At 54.0% G+C, this 22,006-nt stretch overlaps 8 protein-coding genes across 8 annotated transcripts; 6 read left to right on the top strand and 2 right to left on the bottom strand.

Moving 5' to 3' along the window:
- Positions 1-641: 641 nt before the first annotated feature.
- Positions 642-2,282, top strand: ytcJ-4 (putative amidohydrolase YtcJ; the record flags this gene model as incomplete). The annotated part of the gene is made up of 1 exon (XM_032024437.1): positions 642-2,282. The coding sequence occupies one exon, from the start codon at positions 642-644 to the stop codon at positions 2,280-2,282; it is 1,641 nt and encodes a 546-aa protein (XP_031878898.1).
- Positions 2,283-3,152: 870 nt separating this feature from the next.
- On the top strand, positions 3,153-3,998 carry axe1-1 (Acetylxylan esterase; the record flags this gene model as incomplete). Its single annotated transcript, XM_032024436.1, has 4 exons — positions 3,153-3,488; positions 3,538-3,631; positions 3,684-3,763; positions 3,819-3,998. The coding sequence occupies 4 exons, from the start codon at positions 3,153-3,155 to the stop codon at positions 3,996-3,998; spliced, it is 690 nt and encodes a 229-aa protein (XP_031879001.1).
- A 2,971-nt stretch (positions 3,999-6,969) lies between these two features.
- Positions 6,970-7,300, top strand: CGGC5_v007150 (uncharacterized protein; the record flags this gene model as incomplete). Its single annotated transcript, XM_032024434.2, has 2 exons — positions 6,970-7,078; positions 7,131-7,300. 2 exons carry the CDS (start codon positions 6,970-6,972, stop codon positions 7,298-7,300), a joined length of 279 nt encoding a protein of 92 aa, XP_031878937.2.
- Positions 7,301-7,993: 693 nt separating this feature from the next.
- On the bottom strand, positions 7,994-9,352 carry yteT-1 (putative oxidoreductase YteT; the record flags this gene model as incomplete). Its single annotated transcript, XM_032024433.1, has 2 exons — positions 7,994-8,437; positions 8,489-9,352. 2 exons carry the CDS (start codon positions 9,350-9,352, stop codon positions 7,994-7,996), a joined length of 1,308 nt encoding a protein of 435 aa, XP_031878915.1.
- Positions 9,353-10,558: 1,206 nt separating this feature from the next.
- On the top strand, positions 10,559-12,399 carry CGGC5_v007148 (putative transporter; the record flags this gene model as incomplete). Its single annotated transcript, XM_032024432.2, has 4 exons — positions 10,559-10,812; positions 10,904-11,335; positions 11,389-12,099; positions 12,162-12,399. 4 exons carry the CDS (start codon positions 10,559-10,561, stop codon positions 12,397-12,399), a joined length of 1,635 nt encoding a protein of 544 aa, XP_031878941.2.
- A 724-nt stretch (positions 12,400-13,123) lies between these two features.
- Positions 13,124-17,244, top strand: CGGC5_v007147 (uncharacterized protein; the record flags this gene model as incomplete). Its single annotated transcript, XM_066151808.1, has 9 exons — positions 13,124-13,414; positions 13,495-15,408; positions 15,645-15,710; positions 15,917-16,073; positions 16,126-16,529; positions 16,576-16,750; positions 16,815-16,943; positions 16,995-17,110; positions 17,209-17,244. 9 exons carry the CDS (start codon positions 13,124-13,126, stop codon positions 17,242-17,244), a joined length of 3,288 nt encoding a protein of 1,095 aa, XP_066008806.1.
- Positions 17,245-18,334: 1,090 nt separating this feature from the next.
- chyH-3 (FAD-linked oxidoreductase chyH) lies at positions 18,335-20,103 on the top strand (the record flags this gene model as incomplete). The annotated part of the gene is made up of 4 exons (XM_032024430.1): positions 18,335-18,580; positions 18,685-18,901; positions 18,977-19,377; positions 19,468-20,103. The coding sequence occupies 4 exons, from the start codon at positions 18,335-18,337 to the stop codon at positions 20,101-20,103; spliced, it is 1,500 nt and encodes a 499-aa protein (XP_031878903.1).
- Positions 20,104-20,382: 279 nt separating this feature from the next.
- On the bottom strand, positions 20,383-21,174 carry chyC-1 (Short-chain dehydrogenase chyC; the record flags this gene model as incomplete). The annotated part of the gene is made up of 1 exon (XM_032024429.2): positions 20,383-20,691. The coding sequence occupies one exon, from the start codon at positions 20,689-20,691 to the stop codon at positions 20,383-20,385; it is 309 nt and encodes a 102-aa protein (XP_031878942.2).
- Between the last annotated feature and the right edge of the window lie 832 nt (positions 21,175-22,006).

The raw sequence follows: 22,006 nt of genomic DNA, 5'->3' as shown, positions 1-22,006 counted from the left end.
GCTGATGTGGTTGAAGAGTCCAAGCTGTGATGGTGTTGTTGTGAAAGAAAGGGCTGAAGTTGGAGGAAGCTCAGTGTGAAGAAAGTGAGGATATTTATACTCCTGCCAGCAGAGTCCATTGTTGAGGAAGCTTCAACCAGCTGGTGCCTACCTAATGTTGAGAGCTTTCCTCTATGGGAGCAAGAGGTGATGTTGCTCCTTCCACCGCGACTCTCACCGAGGCAAGAGCAGCCTCCTCGGTGAGCCACCCGCTACACACCGAAATACCGAAGATGGCCGAAGGAAGCCAGAAAAAGATAGCGCGCCTGTGGAAAACAGCCCCAAACATGGCAAAGATCTTATCAGATCAAAAAGCGGCCCCGTCCATCCCGCTTTAAACCCCGCGGTTCCGCCACGAACGTCACACCAGATCCCTCGCAACCCACGCGACTCGCTCCTGCCCCTCCCGAGTCATAAAGCCGATAATTTCCCTCAAGAACACATCACCTCACACCTCATACACCAGACTGTCACTCTCATCGATCCCTGCGTCTTTTAGATTTTTTTGCCTGCATTTTGCCATATTTTCACGTTATCATTCACTGCATCTTTCATCGAATCACATACAGAAGGAGCAACGGAAAGCGCAAACCACCGCAAAGATGGCCTCCGAACCACCACCGCCCGAACTCTTCACAAATGCCCGCGTCTTCCTCCTCAACCCCTCAGCAACACTCACCACGGAGCCCACCTTCGCCGAGGCGATGCTCGTCGCCGACGGGCGCATAGCAGCAGTCGGCGCGGCCGCCGACCTCGCCTCCGCGCACCCCACCGCCCGCGTCACCGACCTCGCCGGCCGCACCGTGCTGCCCGGCTTCATCGACGGCCACATGCACCTGCTCCTCCTCGGCCAGGGCCTGCGCAAGCTGTCCCTCGACGCCTGCACCTCCCTCGAGGAGATCCGCGCCGCCATCAAGGCCTTTGCGGCTGCGAACCCCGACGTGCCGCGGATTATGTGCAAGCTGTGGACGCAGCATGTCACGCCGGGTGGTGTGGACAGGCATATGCTGGACGACATTGATCCCAGGCCGATCTTTATTGACACCAAGGACTTGCATTCTACGTGGTGCAACACGGCGGCGGTGATGGAACTCGGCATTGAGGACATGAAGGACCCCGTCGGAGGGAAGATTCACCGCGACGCGGAGGGGAAGGCGACGGGGTTACTGAGCGAGGCGGCGGTGCTTACCCTCGTCTGGCCTCATCTCGCACAGGTCGCGCCAAAGAGGGACAGGATGGACGCCATCAAGGCGGCGGTGGAATCGTACAATGCATCAGGCTACACAGGTCTCACCGAGATGGCCATGGACGAGCCGGCATGGGACGCCGTGTGTTCTCTCCGCGCCGAGGAACCAGACCTACCGATGAGGATTCACGCCTACTGGCTCATCAAGCCCTCAGAGACAGAAGAAGAGCGCTTCAAGCAGGTGGACCGCGCCATCGAGCTGCACACGGAACTCAACAAGACAACCTCGCCCGACCTGCGCATCGTCGGCATCAAAGTCATCACGGACGGCATCATCGACGCTTGCACAGCCTACCTCTCCGAGCCCTACGCCGCCGCCGGCTCCCCGCCGCCCTTCTGGAACGCCTCAGACCTCAACCCCGTAGTAGCCCGCGCCGACGCCGCCGGGCTGCAGATCGCGCTGCACGCCATCGGCGACGCCGCGATCAAGATGGCCGTCGACGCGCTCGCGACGCACGCAACCCCGGGCCGCCGGCACCGCATCGAGCACATCGAGATGGCCTCGCCGGCGGACGCGCGCCGCCTGGGCGAGCTGGGGCTCACGGCGTCAGTGCAGCCCGTCCACGCGGACCCCGCGATCCTCAAGGCGTGGCCGCGGTTGATTGGCGCGCGGCGCTGCGAGCGCGCGTTCGCGTACCGCGAGTTCGCGGACCACGGGGCGCTGCTCGCACTCGGATCCGACGGGCCCACGGCGCCCTGGGCGCCGCTGCAGAACGCGTACATCGCGGCGACGAGGCGGTCCGCGAGGGAGCCAGGCTACGAGGTGGTGGTGAATGAGCATTTCAAATTGGGCGTGTGCGAGGCCATCACGGCCGGGGCGTATGGGACGGCCAAGAGCGTGTTCGCGGAAGATCGGATTGGGAGCCTGCAGGAGGGCAAGGTCGCTGACTTTGTGGTTGCAGATATGGACTGGTCACCGCAGGGTCTGCTCAAGGGGGAGATCAAGGCGACTTGGTTCGCGGGGAAGAGGGTTTGGGCGGCTCCAGACTTTGCTTGAAAGGAAGGGTGTGGTGTGGTGTGGTGTGGTGTTTGGCAGGCAGCGGCTATTGGTTAGATGTTTTGATGACGGCGGAGAGGGTTGTGTTGGTTGGCTAGGTTGTTCGGCTCCCGCAAGTGTTGGCATATTTGCAAACGAACGTTCGTGTTGAGCCGCGGCTGCATGCTGCTTGGTTTCATCCCATCTCGGTGGTGTTTCCGGGTTCGCGGCAGCAATGGCACTGTCCGCCCCAACAACCTGTCGCTCGACAGCGACAAGGGGGGGCCTCAGCTCTCGCCGATTGCCTCTTTGGGGAAAGGTCGCAGATCTCCCCAAGTCGGGGCAAAGTCGCGCTCGATTCGATGAAGCAGAGCAGAGATGCGAGAGGTTCGCTGCGAGCTCGGGCCGCCTATTCCTGGCATTCTTCGACTGTCAAGGCCGCCCAAGGGCCTCTCCGATGAGATTGGATAGAAAGGTGGGATGCCGAAGAATTCCAAAACCAAAACACTGAACAGCATGAGACCCTGGAGTTTCTTCCATGTGGAGTCCTGCAAACCTGTGATGTTCAGCCAGTGATGCCATGCGCGAACAGACGTGTGCAGTGCGTTCCCTCCCGTCCTTCCCTCGCTTTCGCACACCACCTCCACACCATTCCATCCACATGGGGCGATGGCAGAGATGCCGCGGCTGTGTCATGGATGTCGTCTCGTCTGAGGCTCTGCGATGGGCGCAATACAAGAAGGCCTTGATCACCCCCAAGACGGCCTAGAGTAGAAGCCCCGTCAGCCCATCACAATCTCGCCAGCCTTTTTTTTCTTCAAACCAGCTGGACCCTTCAAACGCACGGATTCTTCTCTGAATCTCTCGAGTTCATCCTCCGACGGCGAAAAGATGCATCACCAACTGAGCCTGTCGGCCCTCGCGTGCCTTGCCCCTCTGGTCCTCGCCCTGCCGCAGCCGCAGCAGCCGCCGGCGCCATGCGCACCGGTCCAGATCGTCGTTGCCCGCGGCAGTCTCGAGGCGCAGGGTGCCGGGCTCCTTGGCAACATCGCCAACAAGTCGTCGATGGCGATTCCGGGCTCCATCATCACGCCGTTGGTGTATCCTGCGCAGCTTGACCCGTACCCGCCTTCAGTGTCTGCCGGCGTCGGCAACATGACACAGCTCCTCACCTCGCAAGCCCAGGCGTGCCCTAATACCAAGTTTGTGTTGATGGGATACTCTCAGGTAAGGTCTCTTGCGTTCGATGGCGGAAACCAGCGCTGACATGTTACAGGGTGCGCAAGTTTCGCTTGATACCCTCTGCGGAACGACAGACGGACCCAACTTCAACGCCACTCAGGCGCAAGCACCGATGCTTGGCAACAAGAGTAAGTTCCCTGCCTGAAGATAGCATGTATCTCATGCTGACATGTTGCGCAGTCGCAGCCGTCGTCTTGGTCGGTGACCCAACCAGCATCGCGACGCAGCCCTTCCAGAAGGGCACCGCCAAGAAGAATGGCGTAAGTCCTCCCCTCCTCCTGGCGGCACACGGCGCCGTAGCTGACCGTCCACCAGATCTTCCCCCGCCAAGACTTCGGCGCCTGCCAAGGCCTGACATCCAAGTTCATCTCCTTTTGCGACGAGACGGACCTGTTCTGCGCGTCGGGCCAGAACCTGACGGTCCACCTGGGCTACTTCCAGAAGCAGGACTACGTCGACCAGGCCGTCAACTTCGTCGCCATGAACAGCAAGTAGACGTGTCGTGCGTGTATCATGCCAGAGCTGGATGCTCGGCCGGGAAAGAGAGGTCGTCGTGTGGAGGAGGGCTCATCGTATGCGATATCTCGGGAGGTTTTTCGTCCTTTTTTTTTTTTTTGGCAAGAGCATCCGGTCTTGACGATCGATCGACGCGCGCGAGGAGTTTGTGGGCAAAATACACTGGATGTAGCGTTGCGGTCTGTCTTTTTTTTCGTTTCGTGCTCGTCAGAAAAAGAGCAGGGCCTTCGAGCCGATTGAATAATGGAAGTATTTTAATGATCAAGACAGTCCGGCAGTTGGTGGCTGAGACCCTGGATATGGTGGGAAATTAGCGATTATGTAATGACATGGCCGAGGTAAGCAGACAAAACATGGCTGTGCGTTGCTGTACACCGAGCCTACACCGAGCCGTGTCAATAAATCCATCCATTCTGACTTATTTGTAAGAAGGCTGGATCAATCCAACCAGCCATATTAGATACATTTCTCAAAACAGCTGTCAACTCCAAAGCTGGGCAACTATGAGAGATTAGTCGGAATGAAGGGCACTCAATTCGCTGTTGCTTCGGCAAATGATTGCCTTAATGGCGCATCGCTGTCAAATGGGTACCCGGCGAGCCTATGTACGGGTTAGAAGCAATTCCGCCGAAAGTCACGCTCAGCCCATGAGCTATGTACACCTCAATGGCCAAGCGAAAAGTTTCTTGACCTTCAGGCCCCGCTAGGCAGTCTCTTAAAAGTCGGTTCTTGCGATGACGAACCTTCACTAAACACACTATTCGCGGAGGCACCTAGCCACCTATTCACCGATAAACCCCCCCTGAAGTCACTCTTATGAAACTCCAAACTGTCGCCATGAGCGAGTTTCAGGCAAAGATCGATGTAGCCAAGACAGCACCACTTGATAACGAAGAAAAAGCCCTTGGCCCTGTTAGATCAGAGACACATCATACTCGTTTCAACCGATGTATCCTTTGGGTTCACAAGCATCCTGACCTGTAAGTAACCACTAAGAAACATTCACAACAATAGCACTAACCCCTTTCGTAGTCTCCTTTGCCTACCCCAAATGGCGATAGTTGCATACCGTGTTATGGTCGTTATAGATAGCAACAACCCACTTTCAAAAGCAATATGGATCGGCGTCTTTTTGACTGTTGCGTGGTGTTTGGCACTGGCCTATGATTCATCAGGATGTAACAAAAGCGTCAGATCTAGAAATCAAAGTGCTGAAGATCAACAGGAAAGGGGTTCCAGTGGTCCTTAGTAAAGAGTTCCAACTAGTTTGAAACTTCAAAACAGGCAGACAGGCGTGTTCTGAGACAAGTCACTAGCTTGAGCGAACAGGGAGTTTGGTAGAATCTTAACGGAGTTTGGACTTCCATATTGGACCAGAAGCTGTCGCTCTTTTCGAACTTTGCATCAGTGACCTACAAGGTAAAAGGAATGGCTTACCATCATAGCGCAAGGGAGTATAGTATAAGTGGCTTCCGAAGAATCTTCAATTAGCGCCAAGTCGATCATCGTTTAGGTAGACAACTGTCTCCTCTGCTTCAGACATGTCGTCTCCAGAAACGCTCACATGCATGCATCCATGCTAACGCATTCATGTCACTCGTCAAACTCAGGAGTGGACGAGTGGTTTGATAGACATAACTCTTTTTCAGACTTTAATGCCGTCGTGCCGTTAGATAGTGTCTTTGTTACCCGGGCTCTAAGCCCCGACCAACAGCCGTGCCCCTTCTCATCCGAGGATGTTCGCGTTAAGGTCATATCAACTGCCGCTGGGTGTTGCACTAAATACCATGAGGTATGTTTCATGATAATCAGATGAGTAAATCATTGATGTTGGTGACTCCTTAGAAGATCAATCCACGTCAACTTCGTTTTTCGCGATCTACGTCTCTCCCTCCAAATTTGCTCCGACAAATCTAGCGAATTGAGCCAGCAGGCCATCCTATGAGGGAGTGCTGACAGTGTCACTATAAGACTTTAACGATACGTCTCTAAGGTTTCTATGACCGCGGCGAGGAAACAAAAGTTGGCCGTGCCCTGGACTATACCAAGCAGTGTCACTAAATGTGCCCGTCTGAAATGATCTCACTTGCTTGAAAACAGGGTCGATCAATCAGTACAGGCATGTTAGGTACCTTTCTTTAAATACGCCTGTTTTTGCAGCTGTCTATCCTAGAGAATCATCTGAGCCTATTGGTTTTTAAAGATACTTAACTTGCTGTTAGCTCCGGAAATGCTTGCAATGATGGCACAGAACTGCTTAGATGGTGCGTGAGGGTAACTAGAATGCCAGGGTGACTAAGCCTACCTTATGTCTTTTACCTTCAGTCACATCTCCTTCAGGGCGGTACGTATTGCACCTACCAGGTGGTAGGCATCAGCCACAGCCACCACAAGCCTCCAACGGGAGATTTTCAAAGGCCAATCCAGCTAGTTTAAGAAAGAATCATCTGGGGACCTACAGAGATAAGTCTGGTCCTACTGCTTAATGATGGGGCTAGCTGACACCCTGAGAAATGGTGGAGGGTGAGTCGCTTCTGGTGCGCGAACCATAAGGCAGCCACTAAAATGGTTCGCCATTTCTCGTGGTTCGCATCCTCTCGCCATGCCCAAATCCATTACTTCCCAGCTGCGAGAATGTTTCCCTCTTCTCTTTCAAATTATTCCCTTCACGATTTGGACATTCTTTGGGATCCTAGCTAAGGCTACCGACACGACAAGCCTGAGGATTGCCTGCTTTCTGATTTCACCCGCCTCTCTCCCATCCCGATTTCAATTAGCTCTGGCATTGGACGACTTGCACGACGGAACCTTTCACGCCACAACGCTATTACATAAAGTCAAAATGCTTGGTTTATCTACAGAAGCAATCAGTCTTGCCCTTTCAATCTTTTTTGGCATACTAAGCCTACTTGTAGCCACACTTAATCTCTGGGTGGCCTATAAAGGTCGCATGGATCGTGTTGAGAAGCCTGAAGAGCTCGAAAGGCTTGAGGGTCTGCAGTACTCAGTGTACCAACCTCGCGTCCAAGTCTCACTTCATCACGATCATGCAGCCACAGGTCAGTTCTGCACGCTATGCCGCCTTACGTTGCCTAACTTTATTCTGTTCAGATCAGTGGCCAGCAAGACCTCGCGGGGTTCCACACTCAACTACACCCCCTTGCGGATGCCTTCTTACGTCTACGGAGTCGGTTGGCAGCAGCCGCGAATGGATCCCGGAAGCTACCACGACGCGACGTGTGTGTGCTAGCCACCGCTCAGAAAAGCTGCGCTGGGGTTAATAGCATGCATGTAATCGTCAACGTTTGACCGCCTACACTGCTGATCATTCGACGGATGAAAAGCACGATCGTCCAGCATTCGCGGCCCGCCCCGCTTAAGGTTGTCACTTGGTGGTTGAAAAGTACAATAGAGGTTGATTCAGGGATGGGCTTGCACCATCCGTACCTACTTTATGAGGCGGTTTTCCAGGCGGACCAAATTGTATTCCGCGAGTCTAGCAACCTTTTTGTATTATGCACACGGGTGTGAAAAAGATAGGTCAGGCGTTTGGGGCGCATCTTGTTTATTAGTCGGCATTGGCCGAAACATACAACATCAATAGACCATCATGGCAAAATGATTTTCATGATATTAGAAAGACTTCAGCCTTTCCAACTTTAGTCGCAACGGAGTTTGAATTTCCAATCGGAGCGCAAACTGTCGCTCTTTCCGGACTTTGCCTTTGGGACCAACAAGGTTAAAGAACTGACTCGCCATCAGATTGAAACGCAGTATAGTACAAGTCCCTTCCGATTAAGCGATGATCTTGGTATCGTCTGGCGGGCTTGTCTTCCTTCCAAAGCCCACGAGGTTTCGCGATATCTCGATCAATACGAAGGAGCCCAGATTGAATTCAAACATCATGACAGCATATTCCAGTCTATCCCAAGTTATTTTTCCGCCCCAGGTCCCTCGAGAACACCTCGGACCTTCTATTTCTCTGGTACAACCAAGATATCATCCACATTCACAACCTGTCCCGTCGCAATAGACCGGTTCGCTGCAATTCCCGTCAAGATCGACGCGGCGCCGTCCACATGGCTGGCGGCCCTCATGTACTCGTCGGAAACAGGTTCTCCAAACAGATCTCTCAGTAGCACAAGATCACCACCTCCATGTGCACCCTTTGCCTCGCCGAGATCAATATCCTGGGGCGGGCCGAACAAGGGCCGCAGCAACATCGTCCTCTTCTCAATCGCGCCTTCGAGAGCTTGGCTGCCCCCAGAGTTGACGTAGCTCTTCTCCACAACCTCGACCTCGAGACGTCCACCGGTTCCGTTAAAGTTGACGCGGAAGCCCTCCCATGGGGCGTACGCCGTTAGTGAGTACGTCATGACAGCGCCGTTGCGGTATCGGATGAGCAGATTCATCGTGTCCTAGAACGGCGGTTAGCGTTTTGGTGCTGGAGAGGACTCTGCGATACCAACCTCGATGGAAATACCGTCTCCGAACACACTTTGGTCGCGGTAATACGCATCCTCATGCTCGGCATCAAGATACATCGCCTTCAAGTTCGGGTTCTGATCTAGCTGCAACGCAAACGGATCATCCTTCGCCGCCTCACTGCCATGCGCGCGAGAGTAGAACTTCGTAACGCCCCTACTCTCCGCGTTCTCCCTCCCGTAGAACTTCAAGTCACCCTGCGCATACACCGTCTTCGGCCGCGTCTGCAGCCAGAAATTCACCAAGTCGAAGTGATGCGTCGACTTATGCACCAACAAGCCCCCCGAGTTGCGCTTATCCCGATGCCACCGCCGGAAGTAGTCCGCGCCGTGGTTCTCGTTCAGCATCCACTCGAAATGCACGCTCGTCACCTTTCCGATCTTGCCCGCCTTGAGTATCTCAAAGATCTTGGTGTTGTGCGGCGCGTAGCGGTAGTTGAACGTCACGCGGACCTTGTTCCCCGTGCGCTCGACCGCCGAGAAGATCTCACGGCACCGCGGCGCGTCGATGGTCATCGGCTTCTCGGTGACGACGTTGCAGCCGAGCTCGAGCGCGCGCACGATGTAGATGTTGTGCGTGCGGTCGACGGTCGTGACGATCACCTCGTCGGGCTTGGTGTCGGCGATCATCTGGTCGAAGGAGGCGGCGAGGTACGTCGGGACTGCGCCGTGGCCGAGGGATTCGAGCTTGCTGTTGGCGAAGTTCATGCGCGTCTGGTTGGTGTCGCAGAGGCCGACGATGGTGGACGTTGCGCTGTAGTCTTGGGCTATGGCTGTGTAGAAGAAGCTGGAGCGGCCGCCGGTGCCGACGATGGCGTAGCGCTTCTTCTTGGTCGTGATGTCGGCCATGTTTGGTGATGTTTCGGCGATTTTGCTGGTGTTTGATAGAGTTGAGATTCGAACGGAAACAGGTCTCAGCACAGACGTGTGCAAAAGGAAATGGACCTGAAGTTATTTGCAAGTCTTGGTGACCCCGCGAGGACGTCACGACTCCGAAGAACGGCACTCAACACCCCACGCAGCACGGCATCCGGCACATCGACACCCTCATCTCGGGTCCATCTCCCCCATCCCCCGAGTTTAGCCAAAATACGACCACGTTGATTGTCTCCTGCGGCAGTTTGAACACCCGAGGCCTGATCCCCACACAGCAATGCGGGGGTGGTCCGACTCTTTTTTTCTTATCCTCTGGGGGCGACGCGGGGGTGGATTGCTCTTAAGTGGGTTCTCCTCATTTTAACCAAACCTCGGGCGGGGGAAGTCGGGGTTACGAGAATGCGGAGAGAGTTTGGGGTGTCTTTCTTTTGATTGCAACGTCAACGTCAGCCCAGCCGGTACCCAGCTGAATGCCACATTGCCCAGCGCGGCCGTTGACAGCCACCCGCTCCCCAAGCCCGTGGATCTCCGGCTCTGAGCAGGGAATCGCTTCCACGACTCGTGGGAGACCTGCCATTTATCATGCGGTGTTGCAGGGCATGATTCGACACGAGGCGGCCAAAACGTCGCACCCCTCGTCGCTAGCATTCAGGCTGAAATTCTTCCTCCAATGGGGACTTTTCTCGGCGGCCAGGGGTGCGATGTCTTGGATGTTGGTCAAGCAACGGGACCAAGACCTTGGTATGGGATTAATATCCGGGTGGTTACGTTGACCGTATCCGTCCATGGGTCGTCGCGCCAGGACCACGCGATGTAGGAGAGAAACCGAGCGGAAATACGCAACGGCCCAGGTCATGTGTTCGAGGATATCCATAATTCTGGCCCCAGTCTACCCCGGGCTTTCTCCAGGTTTGCTGCGTGAAATTGAGTCGGCTGAGAGGAGCCCGAATGTTGGGGTAGAACCTGGGGTTTGTGGGCTGCGTGCGACTTGATAAGATGAACTCTCCCCGGATTCTGGGTGGTTCATACGACGCTAGGTTCTAGTTGACATCCCACCGGTTCCATCGTCGCGGTGTTGCGTGATCATTTCAGCCGCCATTCCTCTGGCCTTCTCATCGTCTTCTAGAAGGGATTCGACATTACTTGCATCATTTAGGGCCTGCTAGGGCGTGAGTCAGGATGGCTACCAACGCAACAGCCACGAACCAAACTGGCGGCAACGCCGTCGACGCGATTGAGCCCGTCCGCCATGAGCCGGTCCAGGGTGACAGCCTTCAGGAAAAGGCGGCTCAATTCTTGGCGGAACATGGAGGCGGCGATACGGCTTTCACCTATGAGGAAGAGAAGGCGGTCTTGAAGCGCATCAACTTCCGCATTCTGCCTCTTCTCCTGGGCGCGTACTTCTTCCAGCAACTCGACAAGAGTTCTCTCAGGTGAGTTTCATCAGCAGGATCCGCATCTCATCGATTCTTCACAAACATTCATCATTCCTGACACGGAAGACTAACCATCTCGACATAACAGCTATGTTTCCATCTTCGGCATCACAGAAGACGCCGGCCTCGTCGGCCGTCAATACTCCTGGCTCGGCTCCATCCTCTACATCGCTCAACTCGTCTGGCAACCCGCCGCCGCCTTCATTCTCGTCAAGCTGCCCAACGGAAAAGTCATCGCCGCCGCCATCTTCCTCTGGGGTTCCATGCTCGCCATCATGACCTCATGCACAAACTTTGGCTCACTTCTTGGTCTGCGGTTCATGCTTGGCACATTCGAGGCTCTCATCGCGCCTTCATGTCTGAGTGTTACAACTATGTGGTGGAGGCGCAGTGAGCAGACGCTCGTTACCACATCTTGGAACGCCATGAACGGTGTGACTTTCATCGTGGGTAGCTTGGCGACGTATGGACTGGGACACATCAAGAGCGAGACTCTGCACTCGTATCAGATCATCTTCCTGTGAGTAATTGCATCTCCCCTAGTTGACAAAACACAACTAACGATCATCACAGCTTCTGCGGACTGCTGACCGTCTCATACTCCTTCATCGTCCTCATCCTCATGCCCGACTCGCCTATCTCCGCCAAGTACCTAACCGAGAGAGAAAAGGTCATCGCCGTCGAACGCCTCCGCGCGAACCAGATGGGCATGCAATCAGGCCACTGGCGCTGGGACCACGTCCTCGAGACCTTCATGGACCTCAAGACGTGGTGCTGGTTCGTCCTCATCATCGCCATCTCCATCGCCAGCGGCGGCATCTCCACCTTTGGCAACCTCATCGTTAAGTCCTTTGGCTACGACAGCTTCACTACGATCCTGTTCAACATCCCCTTCGGCGCCATCCAGATTATCGCCATTATGGGCAGCGGCTGGCTCGCGACTAAGATCAAGCGCAAGGGTGTCGTCATCTCTATGCTATCCGTCCCGCCTGCCATCGGCTCCATCCTGATGCTTACCGTGCCCCGTCATGAGAAGGGTGTCTTGCTGTTTGGATACTACCTCGTCTCTATCCTTGCTGCCATCACCCCGATCATCTTCACATGGCAGGTGCAGAACACCGCTGGTGACACTAAGAAGAAGACGACTTCCGCTGTAGTTTTCATCGGCATGTGCGTCGGCAACATCATCGGACCCTTGCTGTATTCCGTTGATGACGCTCCTCTCTACCGCCCTGGATTGATCTCAAACTTGGTCATGTTCGTTCTTGTCGGCATCATGGGACTGTGAGTTCAACCCCTCTTAACCAGTGACCATGACCATTTTTGCTGACTTGCTACCTTTTCAGTCTCATACCCATCTACCTCAAGTTTCTCAACAACAAGCATGCCAAGCGCCGCGAGGAACTCGGCAAGAGCGCCCAGATCGTCGACAAGTCCATGTTGCGTAAGGACGAGACGGAGACCAGCAAGGCTGTCGAGGTTGAGGGTGATGCCGCCGGCCAGCAGCACAGGACGATTGAGGAGGATAATGCCCTGCGCGACATGACTGATCTTAAGAACGAGGATTTCATCTATGTCTACTAGGTACGAGGGAACCCTCACAGCGAAGCACCTCGGCAAGCCTTTAGATTTCGGCCATGCATAATACCATTTCACGTTACCCATGTGTTCATGTTCTCTGAGCTCCTTGTTTGAGACTTGTCAACTGCTGTGGCGTCGTTGTCATCGCCATTAGCTACCGTCTTTCTTGAATCGTCTTCATGTTTAACATTGCGTCGGAGCCTTGCTATCCGGCGGATAACTACCTGTATTAGGTCTGATAGTTTATTTTATCTTAATTAACTTTCAACACTATCGTCACTATTCCTGGCCCTGTCTCTATTTTCATCGTTATCGTCGTTGTCATCGATTATTTCTATCTTACTCGCCCAGTCAGCCAGAAGTATCCGCCCAGATAGCAAAAATCTTGCGTGGAAAGGAACAGCCCGGAGACATCCATCGGGAAATCGGGAAATCAGGCGGACTCAAAAAGAAGCATGCCCCATATATGTCAGCATCTAGCGCGCAACACAAGAATGTTGTGTCTCTGATTGCAGGCGATTGTGGAACCCCATTTCAGCAGATCCCCCTAGCGTGGCTGTGCGGCTCGCGCATGCAGGCAACCACACAAGGCTACGATCTCTTCGCGACGACTTCGTCCATTCAGGAACGAGTAGGTTACGAACCGACTACCATCTCCAGCATCTCATATCGCGGGGCAAAAGACTTTGGCGTCTTCAAAGGTTTGTATATGGCTGGGACAGGATCAATGGAGCCCGACTACGCGAATCCGCAGCATGGGTGGTGGCCACGCGCATCCGATGGGCGGATGGTTCCATTGGTGGTGCAAACGGCCGGCGACCCGAGTCTTCTACCTCCGACGATACGATGGACGCGGTTAGGAAAGCCGATTTCGCAAGTCACGCTCCTTCTCCGTCTCACAAATTGGGTTGCGTCGTCATTATTCGCCCCGGGCACCCGGGATATTCGTAAAAACCCTGTGTTTCTTCTCATCACGGCTCTGAAATTCATTGTTTCATGGCCTGTGTTTTGCGTTCTGGTACGATAACTCCATGTGCATCTTGTCTGAGCGTGCTTGAGACTTCGAGCCGTATTTCGCTTTGCTCATATATCCCTCAGGTATCCTGGCAAGAGCCCATGGCCACATTTCATAGACTGGTTTACGGATTAGTAAACTCGCTTTCCGTGCCTGGGTTGGGTGTTCAGCGACAACTCCTAGCACATAGCGGCCCTCGAGGACTGGATCCATACACCGCCCTTGTCTCCGCTGATACCAATGCGGCAACTGGTCGTCAGTATTTGGACAACATACGAATGGACGAGGGCTTGGTTCCTCCTCTTCCCAGTCAGGACCAACCAAGGCTCACCTACGACGACAACGAAAGAGGACATCAAGGAGATACCACCGCCTCTGTGCGTCCGAGGTATCTTTGCCTTGTGAAAGACTTCGATGAGGGCACCTATGAAACCATCAACGTATCCGAATACCTTGTCGAGAACGGAGATGACATTGATCTGGAGTTTGTCTTCGTTTCCTACACACGTATGCATTTCCGGGTAGCCACCGACGATGAAATTTCCGGTTATGACTATCCTGATGAAGAGACAAGAGAAGCCAACCGAGCTCTCGCGAGGAGAGATCGTGAGACGCTGGCAAGATGGGGAATGGACGCGGCCAAACGAGTCAGGAAGAAAGCCTTCTGGTTGGACTTTGAATGCGTGCGAAACGACGACGGAGTCGCAAGATCAACTAGCAGCAGCGAGGACGTCTACAGAATCTGCGACATCGTACGGGCGGCGCACTCCATGATCATAGCTATCGGACCTACGGCTTCAGAAAAGGTAGCCTGCCTTCTGGCCCACGAAGAATCTCCTGAATACCGCAGGGAACAGGTGACTCCTTGGCTCAGACAATGGGGCTCAAGACTCTGGACGTTGCCGGAACTGCTACTTTGCCCAGCAGAATACAGAATACGGCTTTATGTTGTTGGAGACCCTTCGGAACCGAAGCCTATGGCGAAACGGAATTTTGCAGAGAGGGCTTGGGACGATGCAGAGGCTGTCAAGGAATTGGTCAACCACTTCGAGGGCTCAGCCATCCTGACTTCGGTGAACTTGATCGAGGCAGCATTAAGATGCTTTGCTCGGCGCCAAACCGACCAGTTCAGCCAGGGAGACATAGCCTACGCGATCATGGGTCTCTTTCCCAGTCGCCTTCGGCCGCAAGTCAACAAGGAAGACACCGGGTTCCAGGCTTTTGCCAAATTGTCGCTCGCCAACGACAGTGGCGCCTTCATCGATCGCTTGATCTGCCTCTCTCCACCACCCGGTGCTCCTTGGTATCACACTCAAGACCAATGGGGAGCAAGACTAGGAGACATTCAACCATTTCTCAAAGTGAAAGACGTTTCAGGCTCTGACACAGTCATTCTTGATGGAGTCTACGGAGCGACAATCCAATGGGAGCGCATCGATCCAGAGCCGTATGGTGACCGGAGTATGGGCCAATTCCAGAACGCACTCTTCTCTTTCTCTTTCTTCTGTTGCACAGCTGTGCCGGTTCTAATCATGATCGGGACTTATGTGTCATCATTTGACCACATGGGTGGAATGAAGCCGCCCGAAGGGTTCCCCAAATTCCCTCACCCGGATTGGCCACCCATTGATCGGTCTGGCTCACTGGTTCCAGTCAAGGCTTTTGCGACCATCATATTCTCCGCCATTGGCGTGTTTGCTTTAGTACTTCCTGTACTTCTCATCAGGTCCAAGCGAAACACCAAGCAGCCATTCGTCCCTCGCCTCATTGGCGTTGAAGGTTTCATGGATGCTGGAACTGTTGAGACATACCTCTGGGGCTCCAGTCACGGAAACCTTAGAGACGTATCCTTACAGTCTTACTCTGACACTGTCAGCACTCCCTCGGAGACTCTTCCTGCGCAACAAGCAGAGGACAGCTTTTCTTTCACCCTCATTGATACGCACCTCCTGACGGTGACACATCTACAATGCAACACGCCCCCTCTTGCGATGTTTGTATGTGGGCAGGAGCGCGAGATGCACAGGGCCATGCTTTGTTCATATGACCCGAAAGCACAGACATATCATCGGCAAGCCAACCTCAGATCAAGCCGTCGCCAACTGGAAGGGATGCGTTTGATGGACCAAGTTAGCGTCTCACTTGCACCACATCCAACTACCACCGGTGTCGCCGAAAGTCCTCTACCAGACGGTCTACAGCCAGATATTTCGAACACAAGCAATCACGGCAGGCAGTCTCCAGTAGTGGAACGACCGCGTCGACGGAAAACAGAATTTTTGTTTCTCGTCATATCCTTGTGAGTATCCTCACTCCTCTGGTATACCACTTCAACTGTTATTCGCATGTTGGGGATTTACCACATTTCAAGTGCCCGTCATATGGACTTGGGTGGTATAGCTCCAAGAGTCTTATTGAGACGTCCAGGTCCTTGCTGCCATCAACTCGGCATTGGCGTTCCTCTGTTTTGATCCCCAATTTGCCAATGAGGCTGACATTCTGTAGCTCAGCGTCAATATCTTCAGAGCATATGATTTCAACCGCCGTTCCTACGATCTGTTGAACTACAAGGTCTCCTTTGTTGTTGGACAAGTCTTCTCGCTCACTATTTTGTCAAGGCTGCCGCTCAACTTGGTCTTTCCGTACATTTTTGTCGCAAAGGGTGAGTTCGCGCCGCATAATGAGGCCACCATCAGCTAATCTCCCATGGTCAGTATTCATACTTGTCGCTGAAGCCACCAACGATGCTACTCTTACCAGTTTTATCCCCGAAGGCGCGTTAGATGGGTGCCTATTGTCAACAGTCCTTGTTCTCATCTTGGCCTGGTACCCAGCGAATGAGCTGCCACTGAGACTGCTCCTAGTGACCGTTGCCGTCCCTAAAGTGGAGGTTATCTGGGGGTGTGTCGCTCCCAAAGCTCTGCCGTTTCGCCTTTTCGTCGCCATATTCCACTTCATCTTCTTAGTGATCCACATGATGATTGGCATGTCACAAACCATCGGTCAACCTGGCGAAGTTTCTTGGCTGGATGCGTGCCAAACTATTGCGCAACGCCATAGCACTTGGTTACACAAGTTCTTTGACGATACGACGAGGTTGAATTTGAGTCGGCGACAGGTTAGTTGTGCTCTACATTACAGTTCAAGAGCTAATCTTCATGCAGACGCTTGCACGCTCTGTTGCTAGGATATTCCTCGTCTTTGCTGCATCCTTTCTAACCTCGGTTCTTTTTGAGTCAAGAGACAATGATGGTCGCGACGATTCAAGCCTCGGCGTTACTTACATAGTGATTACTGTGTTAGTAGGACTAGTCACGTATTGCATGCCCCCGGCTTCCTGTGAGTAAACGCATTGTCGACGGCGAATGGGAACGGATGGCACTGACAATCGTGACTTTGCCAGACGCAGTCATGGTAGTGAGCTGTCTCGTCCCGGGAATCATGATACTTTCCCGGGATGTCAGCCACGATTGGAGGAACGCAATCCTTCTTCTGCGAGTTTTAGTAAATCTCGGCCTGATTGTTCACCCATGTAAGTACATGCCTCTTCCAACTTGGTCTCGAACTTTCTCACAACTTAAAGTACTTTGGTCAACGATTCTGCAAAGCGCTCAAGGCTGGGCAGAGGCAGCGGCCGCCATTTCACTGTCCTGCGTTGGTAACGCCGTGGGTCAGATCTTGGTTCAGTATAGCACCAAAGTATACGACATGACTCATCGATGGGGGTTCTATTTTTCTTTCTTGGTAGTACACAGCGTTATCTTGGCCATGATTTGGGTCGATGGGTACTTGTGTAGACGTGGGACAAGGCTCATTGGATCGCCTTCAGCTGAATACGCCGAGGCAGAGCCGTTGTTTACAGACATTTATTCCTAAGATTCAGGAAGACCAGACGAGACATCAATCTGACTTGATATTGTCTGAGATAATATCGAAGTGATTCACTCCAATTGCCTCATCAACTTTGACCACGTGCTCGTTCGCTGCCCATGCCCAGTCCATATTATACATACAGTGACTCCCCGACTGACACAATTTAGTTCGTCTGAAGAGCCACACCGCTAGCATCGGGATTGCATCCGCCCTGACTACGGAAAGATCGGGGGACTAAGAATGTCAGTGCGGTATCAGTGGACAAGGGTCAGATCACTGACTTGGGGGTATGTACACAATTCAGGCCCCATCGCATGTTTTCTGACGAGGTATGCATAGTGGTAGTATATTGTGTGGTCACTTACGGTGTGGCCGTCAAAAAGTGCCGCTTTTTACCCCGAAACTTACCTGGCCTGCCCCGAGCCTCCCTTTTCCTGGGGGGCGACTTCCAAAGTTCAATTGAATCTCCACCAAGCCCACAGTCATGGATCCCCTGGTTTCTCTTACGTTTTGCGGTGGGACTTCCCAGTACGAGAAGTGTTCTTGTAAGCTTTTCCTGCTTTCTCGACTCTCTTGAGTTGATATCATGGTATCTCAACGCTAATGCTGTCAGCTTCCTTCCGGTGTGGCCCATGATGGCGATGAGCCTCGCTTGCTGTTCGAAAGGACACCGATGTCTCGGGCTGATGCCTATTTTTGTCACCTTGCGAACCTTCTCCCCCCCTGGCTTTGGCCAGTAACTCGCCGCAATTTCAATTTCCGCATCCTACGCACGCGGGTGATGGGTTTGCCGGCTTCCGTCCTGGTTCGGAAGTGAGGCCATCGTTAGTCCCGGTTCCGTGTCGGCGAGGATTCATGAGTCGTGAGCCGGTCTCCCTTGGAAGGGCTATTTTGCAAAATGCAGCGTCCTGCACTACATCTTGAGTCCATCTCAGGTATTTCAAGAGTAGCTTGTTGCGGCCGCTGATTGACTTGTTGGAACCCAATCACTCACCAGTCATATTCGTACTCAGTTCCTGAACATCCCTCAGGGTCGCAGTTCCAGTCACGATGCATCCCACCGGCCTGCAAATTCTCGCTACGGCGTTGACTGCTGTTGGTGTAAATGGCCATACTCTTTGGTCCCGGCAGGACGCCGACTACCAAGCCCTTGTCGCATCGCTTTCGAGCACCGCCAAGGTGTTCTATTCGGGATCCGACGACTTCAACAATGTCACGACGCGGTGGTCAAATTTGGACATGCCGACGGTGAATATGGCCGTGAGGCCTGCCACTGAAAACGATGTTGTCGAGACGGTAAGAAGAATCGTCCAATTTTTTACTTTATTTTTCATACTTCCTGTCTACCTTTCCTCACTAGATCTTTGGCTGATATTGGAATCGGGCGGTTTGGCGCACAGGTCAAGTTTGCCAACAAGAAAGGCCTCCCCTTCCTAGCCACAAACAGTGCCCATGGCGCCATCACCACACTGGGCAAGATGAAGAGCGGCATCCTGTTAGACCTCGATGATCTCACAGGTGTGGAGATTGCCGCAGATGGCCAGACGGTGACAGTGGCTGGCGGAACCAAGTCGCATGTTCTCTCTCACGCGCTTTGGGATGCAGGCAAGCAGGCAGGTAAGTGTCCCTCCTCCTACACCCATCCAGATCCCGTGTGTATCTCTGATGATGCTAACATATGGCGGTTTGAAGTCACTGGTGCATGTGAATGTGTCTCGTATCTCGGACCCGGCCTCGGTGGTGGCCACGGATTTCTCCAGGGCCGCCACGGGCTGATTGGCGACCAGTTCCGTTCCATGAACGTTGTGCTCGCCAACGGCACACTGGTGACGATCAACGAAACCGCGACCCCGGACTTGTGGTGGGCCATGAACGGCGCGGGCCACAACTTTGGAATTGTCACTAGCGTCACATCCCAGATCTACGACGTCGAACATCAAGACTGGGCGCTAGAGCTGATGAACTTCAGCGGCGACTTGGTGAAGGAAGTGTATGAAGTGACGAACAACGAGATATTGAAGAACGGGACGCAGCCGGTGGATTTGATCAACTGGAGTTATTGGATGATGAGCCCGGATCTTGATTCCGAGAAGGTCAGTTCAGCCCTCGTCTTCCTCGGCACCCTACCAAACCCCTACCCAACCCCAAAGTGTGCCAACGTTATATCTGACTAGCTCTCTCAGCCCATCGTTCAAGTCCTCCTCATGCAAGAAGGCGTCACCACCGTTGACCCAGTCTACACCGCCCCGTTCCACGCCCTCGGGCCCCTCTCCAACTCGTCGGAATCTGGCGTATACACCGACCTCGCAAAGTTCGTCGGCGTCAGGACCACCGACGGCCCGTGCCTAAAGACCGGCGCCAACAACCCACGCTTCCCCATCTACCTCGAGACTTACAACACCACCGCCCAGAAGCTCGCCTTTGATTTCTTCACCAACAGCATTGTGGCCAACTCGGCGCTCAGTAACTCATTGGTCACCTTTGATGACTATTCCATGCAAGGGGTCAAGGCCAAGGCAGATGATTCGAGTGCGTATGCGCACCGCGCTCAGAATGTGTTGGTCGGGCCGTTGCTGCAGTACATGCCCGGGGACGCGGCGCTGGACGAGGAGGTTGCGAAGCTAGGCAACGAGTTCCGCCAGATTCTCCACGAAGGCACAGGACGTGATTTTGTTCCCGTGTATCTGAACTACGCGTTTGGAAATGAGGGGCCGGAGCAGTGGTACGGGCAGGAGGAGTGGCGTGTGACTCGCCTGCAAGAGGCGAAGGCGGCGTATGATCCCAATGGCTTGTTTAGCTTCTATGGACCTATTGCTTAGGTGAGTTGAGGTGGGGGGAGTGTTAGATTATCCATAGAGCTTTGGTGATCATTTTCAGTTCTTTTAGCTTCGCAACACGCGTACGCTGCTCATTTCGGTTTGGAGGGTTTGGTTTAATTCAATGTCACGACTATGAGTTTGCTCGTAACACCACGCGCTTTGCCTCGGAAAAAGTACGACGATAATCTCGCAGACATGAGTCAACTCGAAGACTACTGACTTGAGAGTAATCAGCAAGGTGACTTGACTATCTGAACATCAGATGGGACATCGGCGCCGTCAGGCAGAACCCGGCAGCTTCAGTCCCGTAAAGTCCTCCAAAGCCTTCACCACTGCCTCCTGCAAGCCTACGTCTTCAGTAGCAGGCAGCGGCTCGCCCTTTTGCTTCTTCGGATCAAAGTATCGACCCGTCTCTCCGCTCACATCGTATTCGCCCTCGGCCAGCATGACATACGTCTCCAGCCCGTCTTCCATCTTGTCAGGCGCCTCGAACTTTGTGAGCTTGGTGGGCACGTAGCCCGGGTGCATCGCCACCACCGACGTGCCCTTGCCCTGCAACCTCTTCGCGGCCGCATTCACGAGGCACATGACGTGGAACTTGGAGTTGCAGTACGCTTCGAAGTCGTTCCACTCCTTCTCGCCCCTCTTGAGCCAGAAGATGTCCTCGACGTCCGGCTTGCCCTCGCGATGCAGCACCGACGCCACGAACACGATCCGTTTCGGCGGCGTCAACAGGCAGGTGAAGATGTACGGCGACACCAAGTTGACAAAGACCTGGGCGGGCACGCCCGACTCGGTCTCGCGGAAGGGCCCGTACAGCAAGCCGGCGTTGAGGACGACGGCGTCGAACTGGCCGACTGCGTTGGCCTGCTCGGCGAGGGAGCGAGTCTCGGACGTGCTGGTGAGGTCGGCGACGAAGACGCCCGCGGCGCCGGGGACGAGCTTCTTGGCCTCTTCGGCGCGGGCCGCGTTGCGTGCGTGCAGATAGACGGTGTGCTTGCGCTCGACGAGCTGACGGGCGGCGCCGAGGCCGAAGCCGTCGGTGGATCCGGTGATGAGGATGCGGCCCATCTTTCACTGGGGTGACTTGCGAAGGTTTGCAGGGGCGGGATTGATTTTGTGTTGGGATGGTGTGATTTTGACGACCAGGAGCTTAAGAGAAATGAGGGAGGATTTTGTAGGGACCGATGGTGAGTGGATGTAGCGGGTGAGGTCCTCACGAGTCACGACATCAGGAAGTGGAATCGCGGCGGAAGCAAGAAAAATCCTTGATGGTAAAGTGGATCTGTTCTGTAGCAACGATTACACGAGGCATTTTGCGTATCACCGGCTTGGATCGGAGTAAGGACTGAGAGCTGATTCTTGGTGGAGCATCTGCATGCTACCTGTCAGGCGGCGGTAATTAGAAGCGGCACAGCCTGATGTTCAAGTCTGTTTTTTTTGTGTGTTCTTTTTAGCCTCTGTGCCAGCTTGGCAGGCAACATGAAGTGAGGCGTATGGAGTGGGGCACCTGAGGGGAACCGGCGGGGTTAGGCTGACAGCCCCGGTTCCCCGGAACCCCGGAGCCCCGCCGAGCCCCGCCGAGCCCCACTGAGGTCCAGATGGCCCGGGCAGAACCCCGGCGTCGCATTCGGGCACCGGACCGTCCGTGACACGCTTGTCCGTGCCGCTTAGCTAATTAAAGCACTTCCGATGTCGACAAAGCATGGATAGCGAAATCCTTCACGTTAGTAGCCGAATGCAAAGCCGCTGATTAGGCGCACTAGCTGCCCCACTAGAGCTTTGCTCTCTGTGGCAGGCTTTAGCATAGTAAGCATTGAAATTGAGCGCTTCTGTTATAATTAATGAAGCAATCATACATAAGTTAGTGTTAAAGTATAGTACTTGGATATATAGAGGAATC

Source organism: Colletotrichum fructicola (genome assembly GCF_000319635.2).
Source record: "Colletotrichum fructicola Nara gc5 chromosome Unknown KSG_Nara_v1_contig04, whole genome shotgun sequence".
NCBI classification, from domain to species: domain Eukaryota; kingdom Fungi; phylum Ascomycota; class Sordariomycetes; order Glomerellales; family Glomerellaceae; genus Colletotrichum; species Colletotrichum fructicola.
Note: the sequence above shows the minus strand (reverse complement) of the source record. Positions and strands in the feature narration are given on the sequence as shown.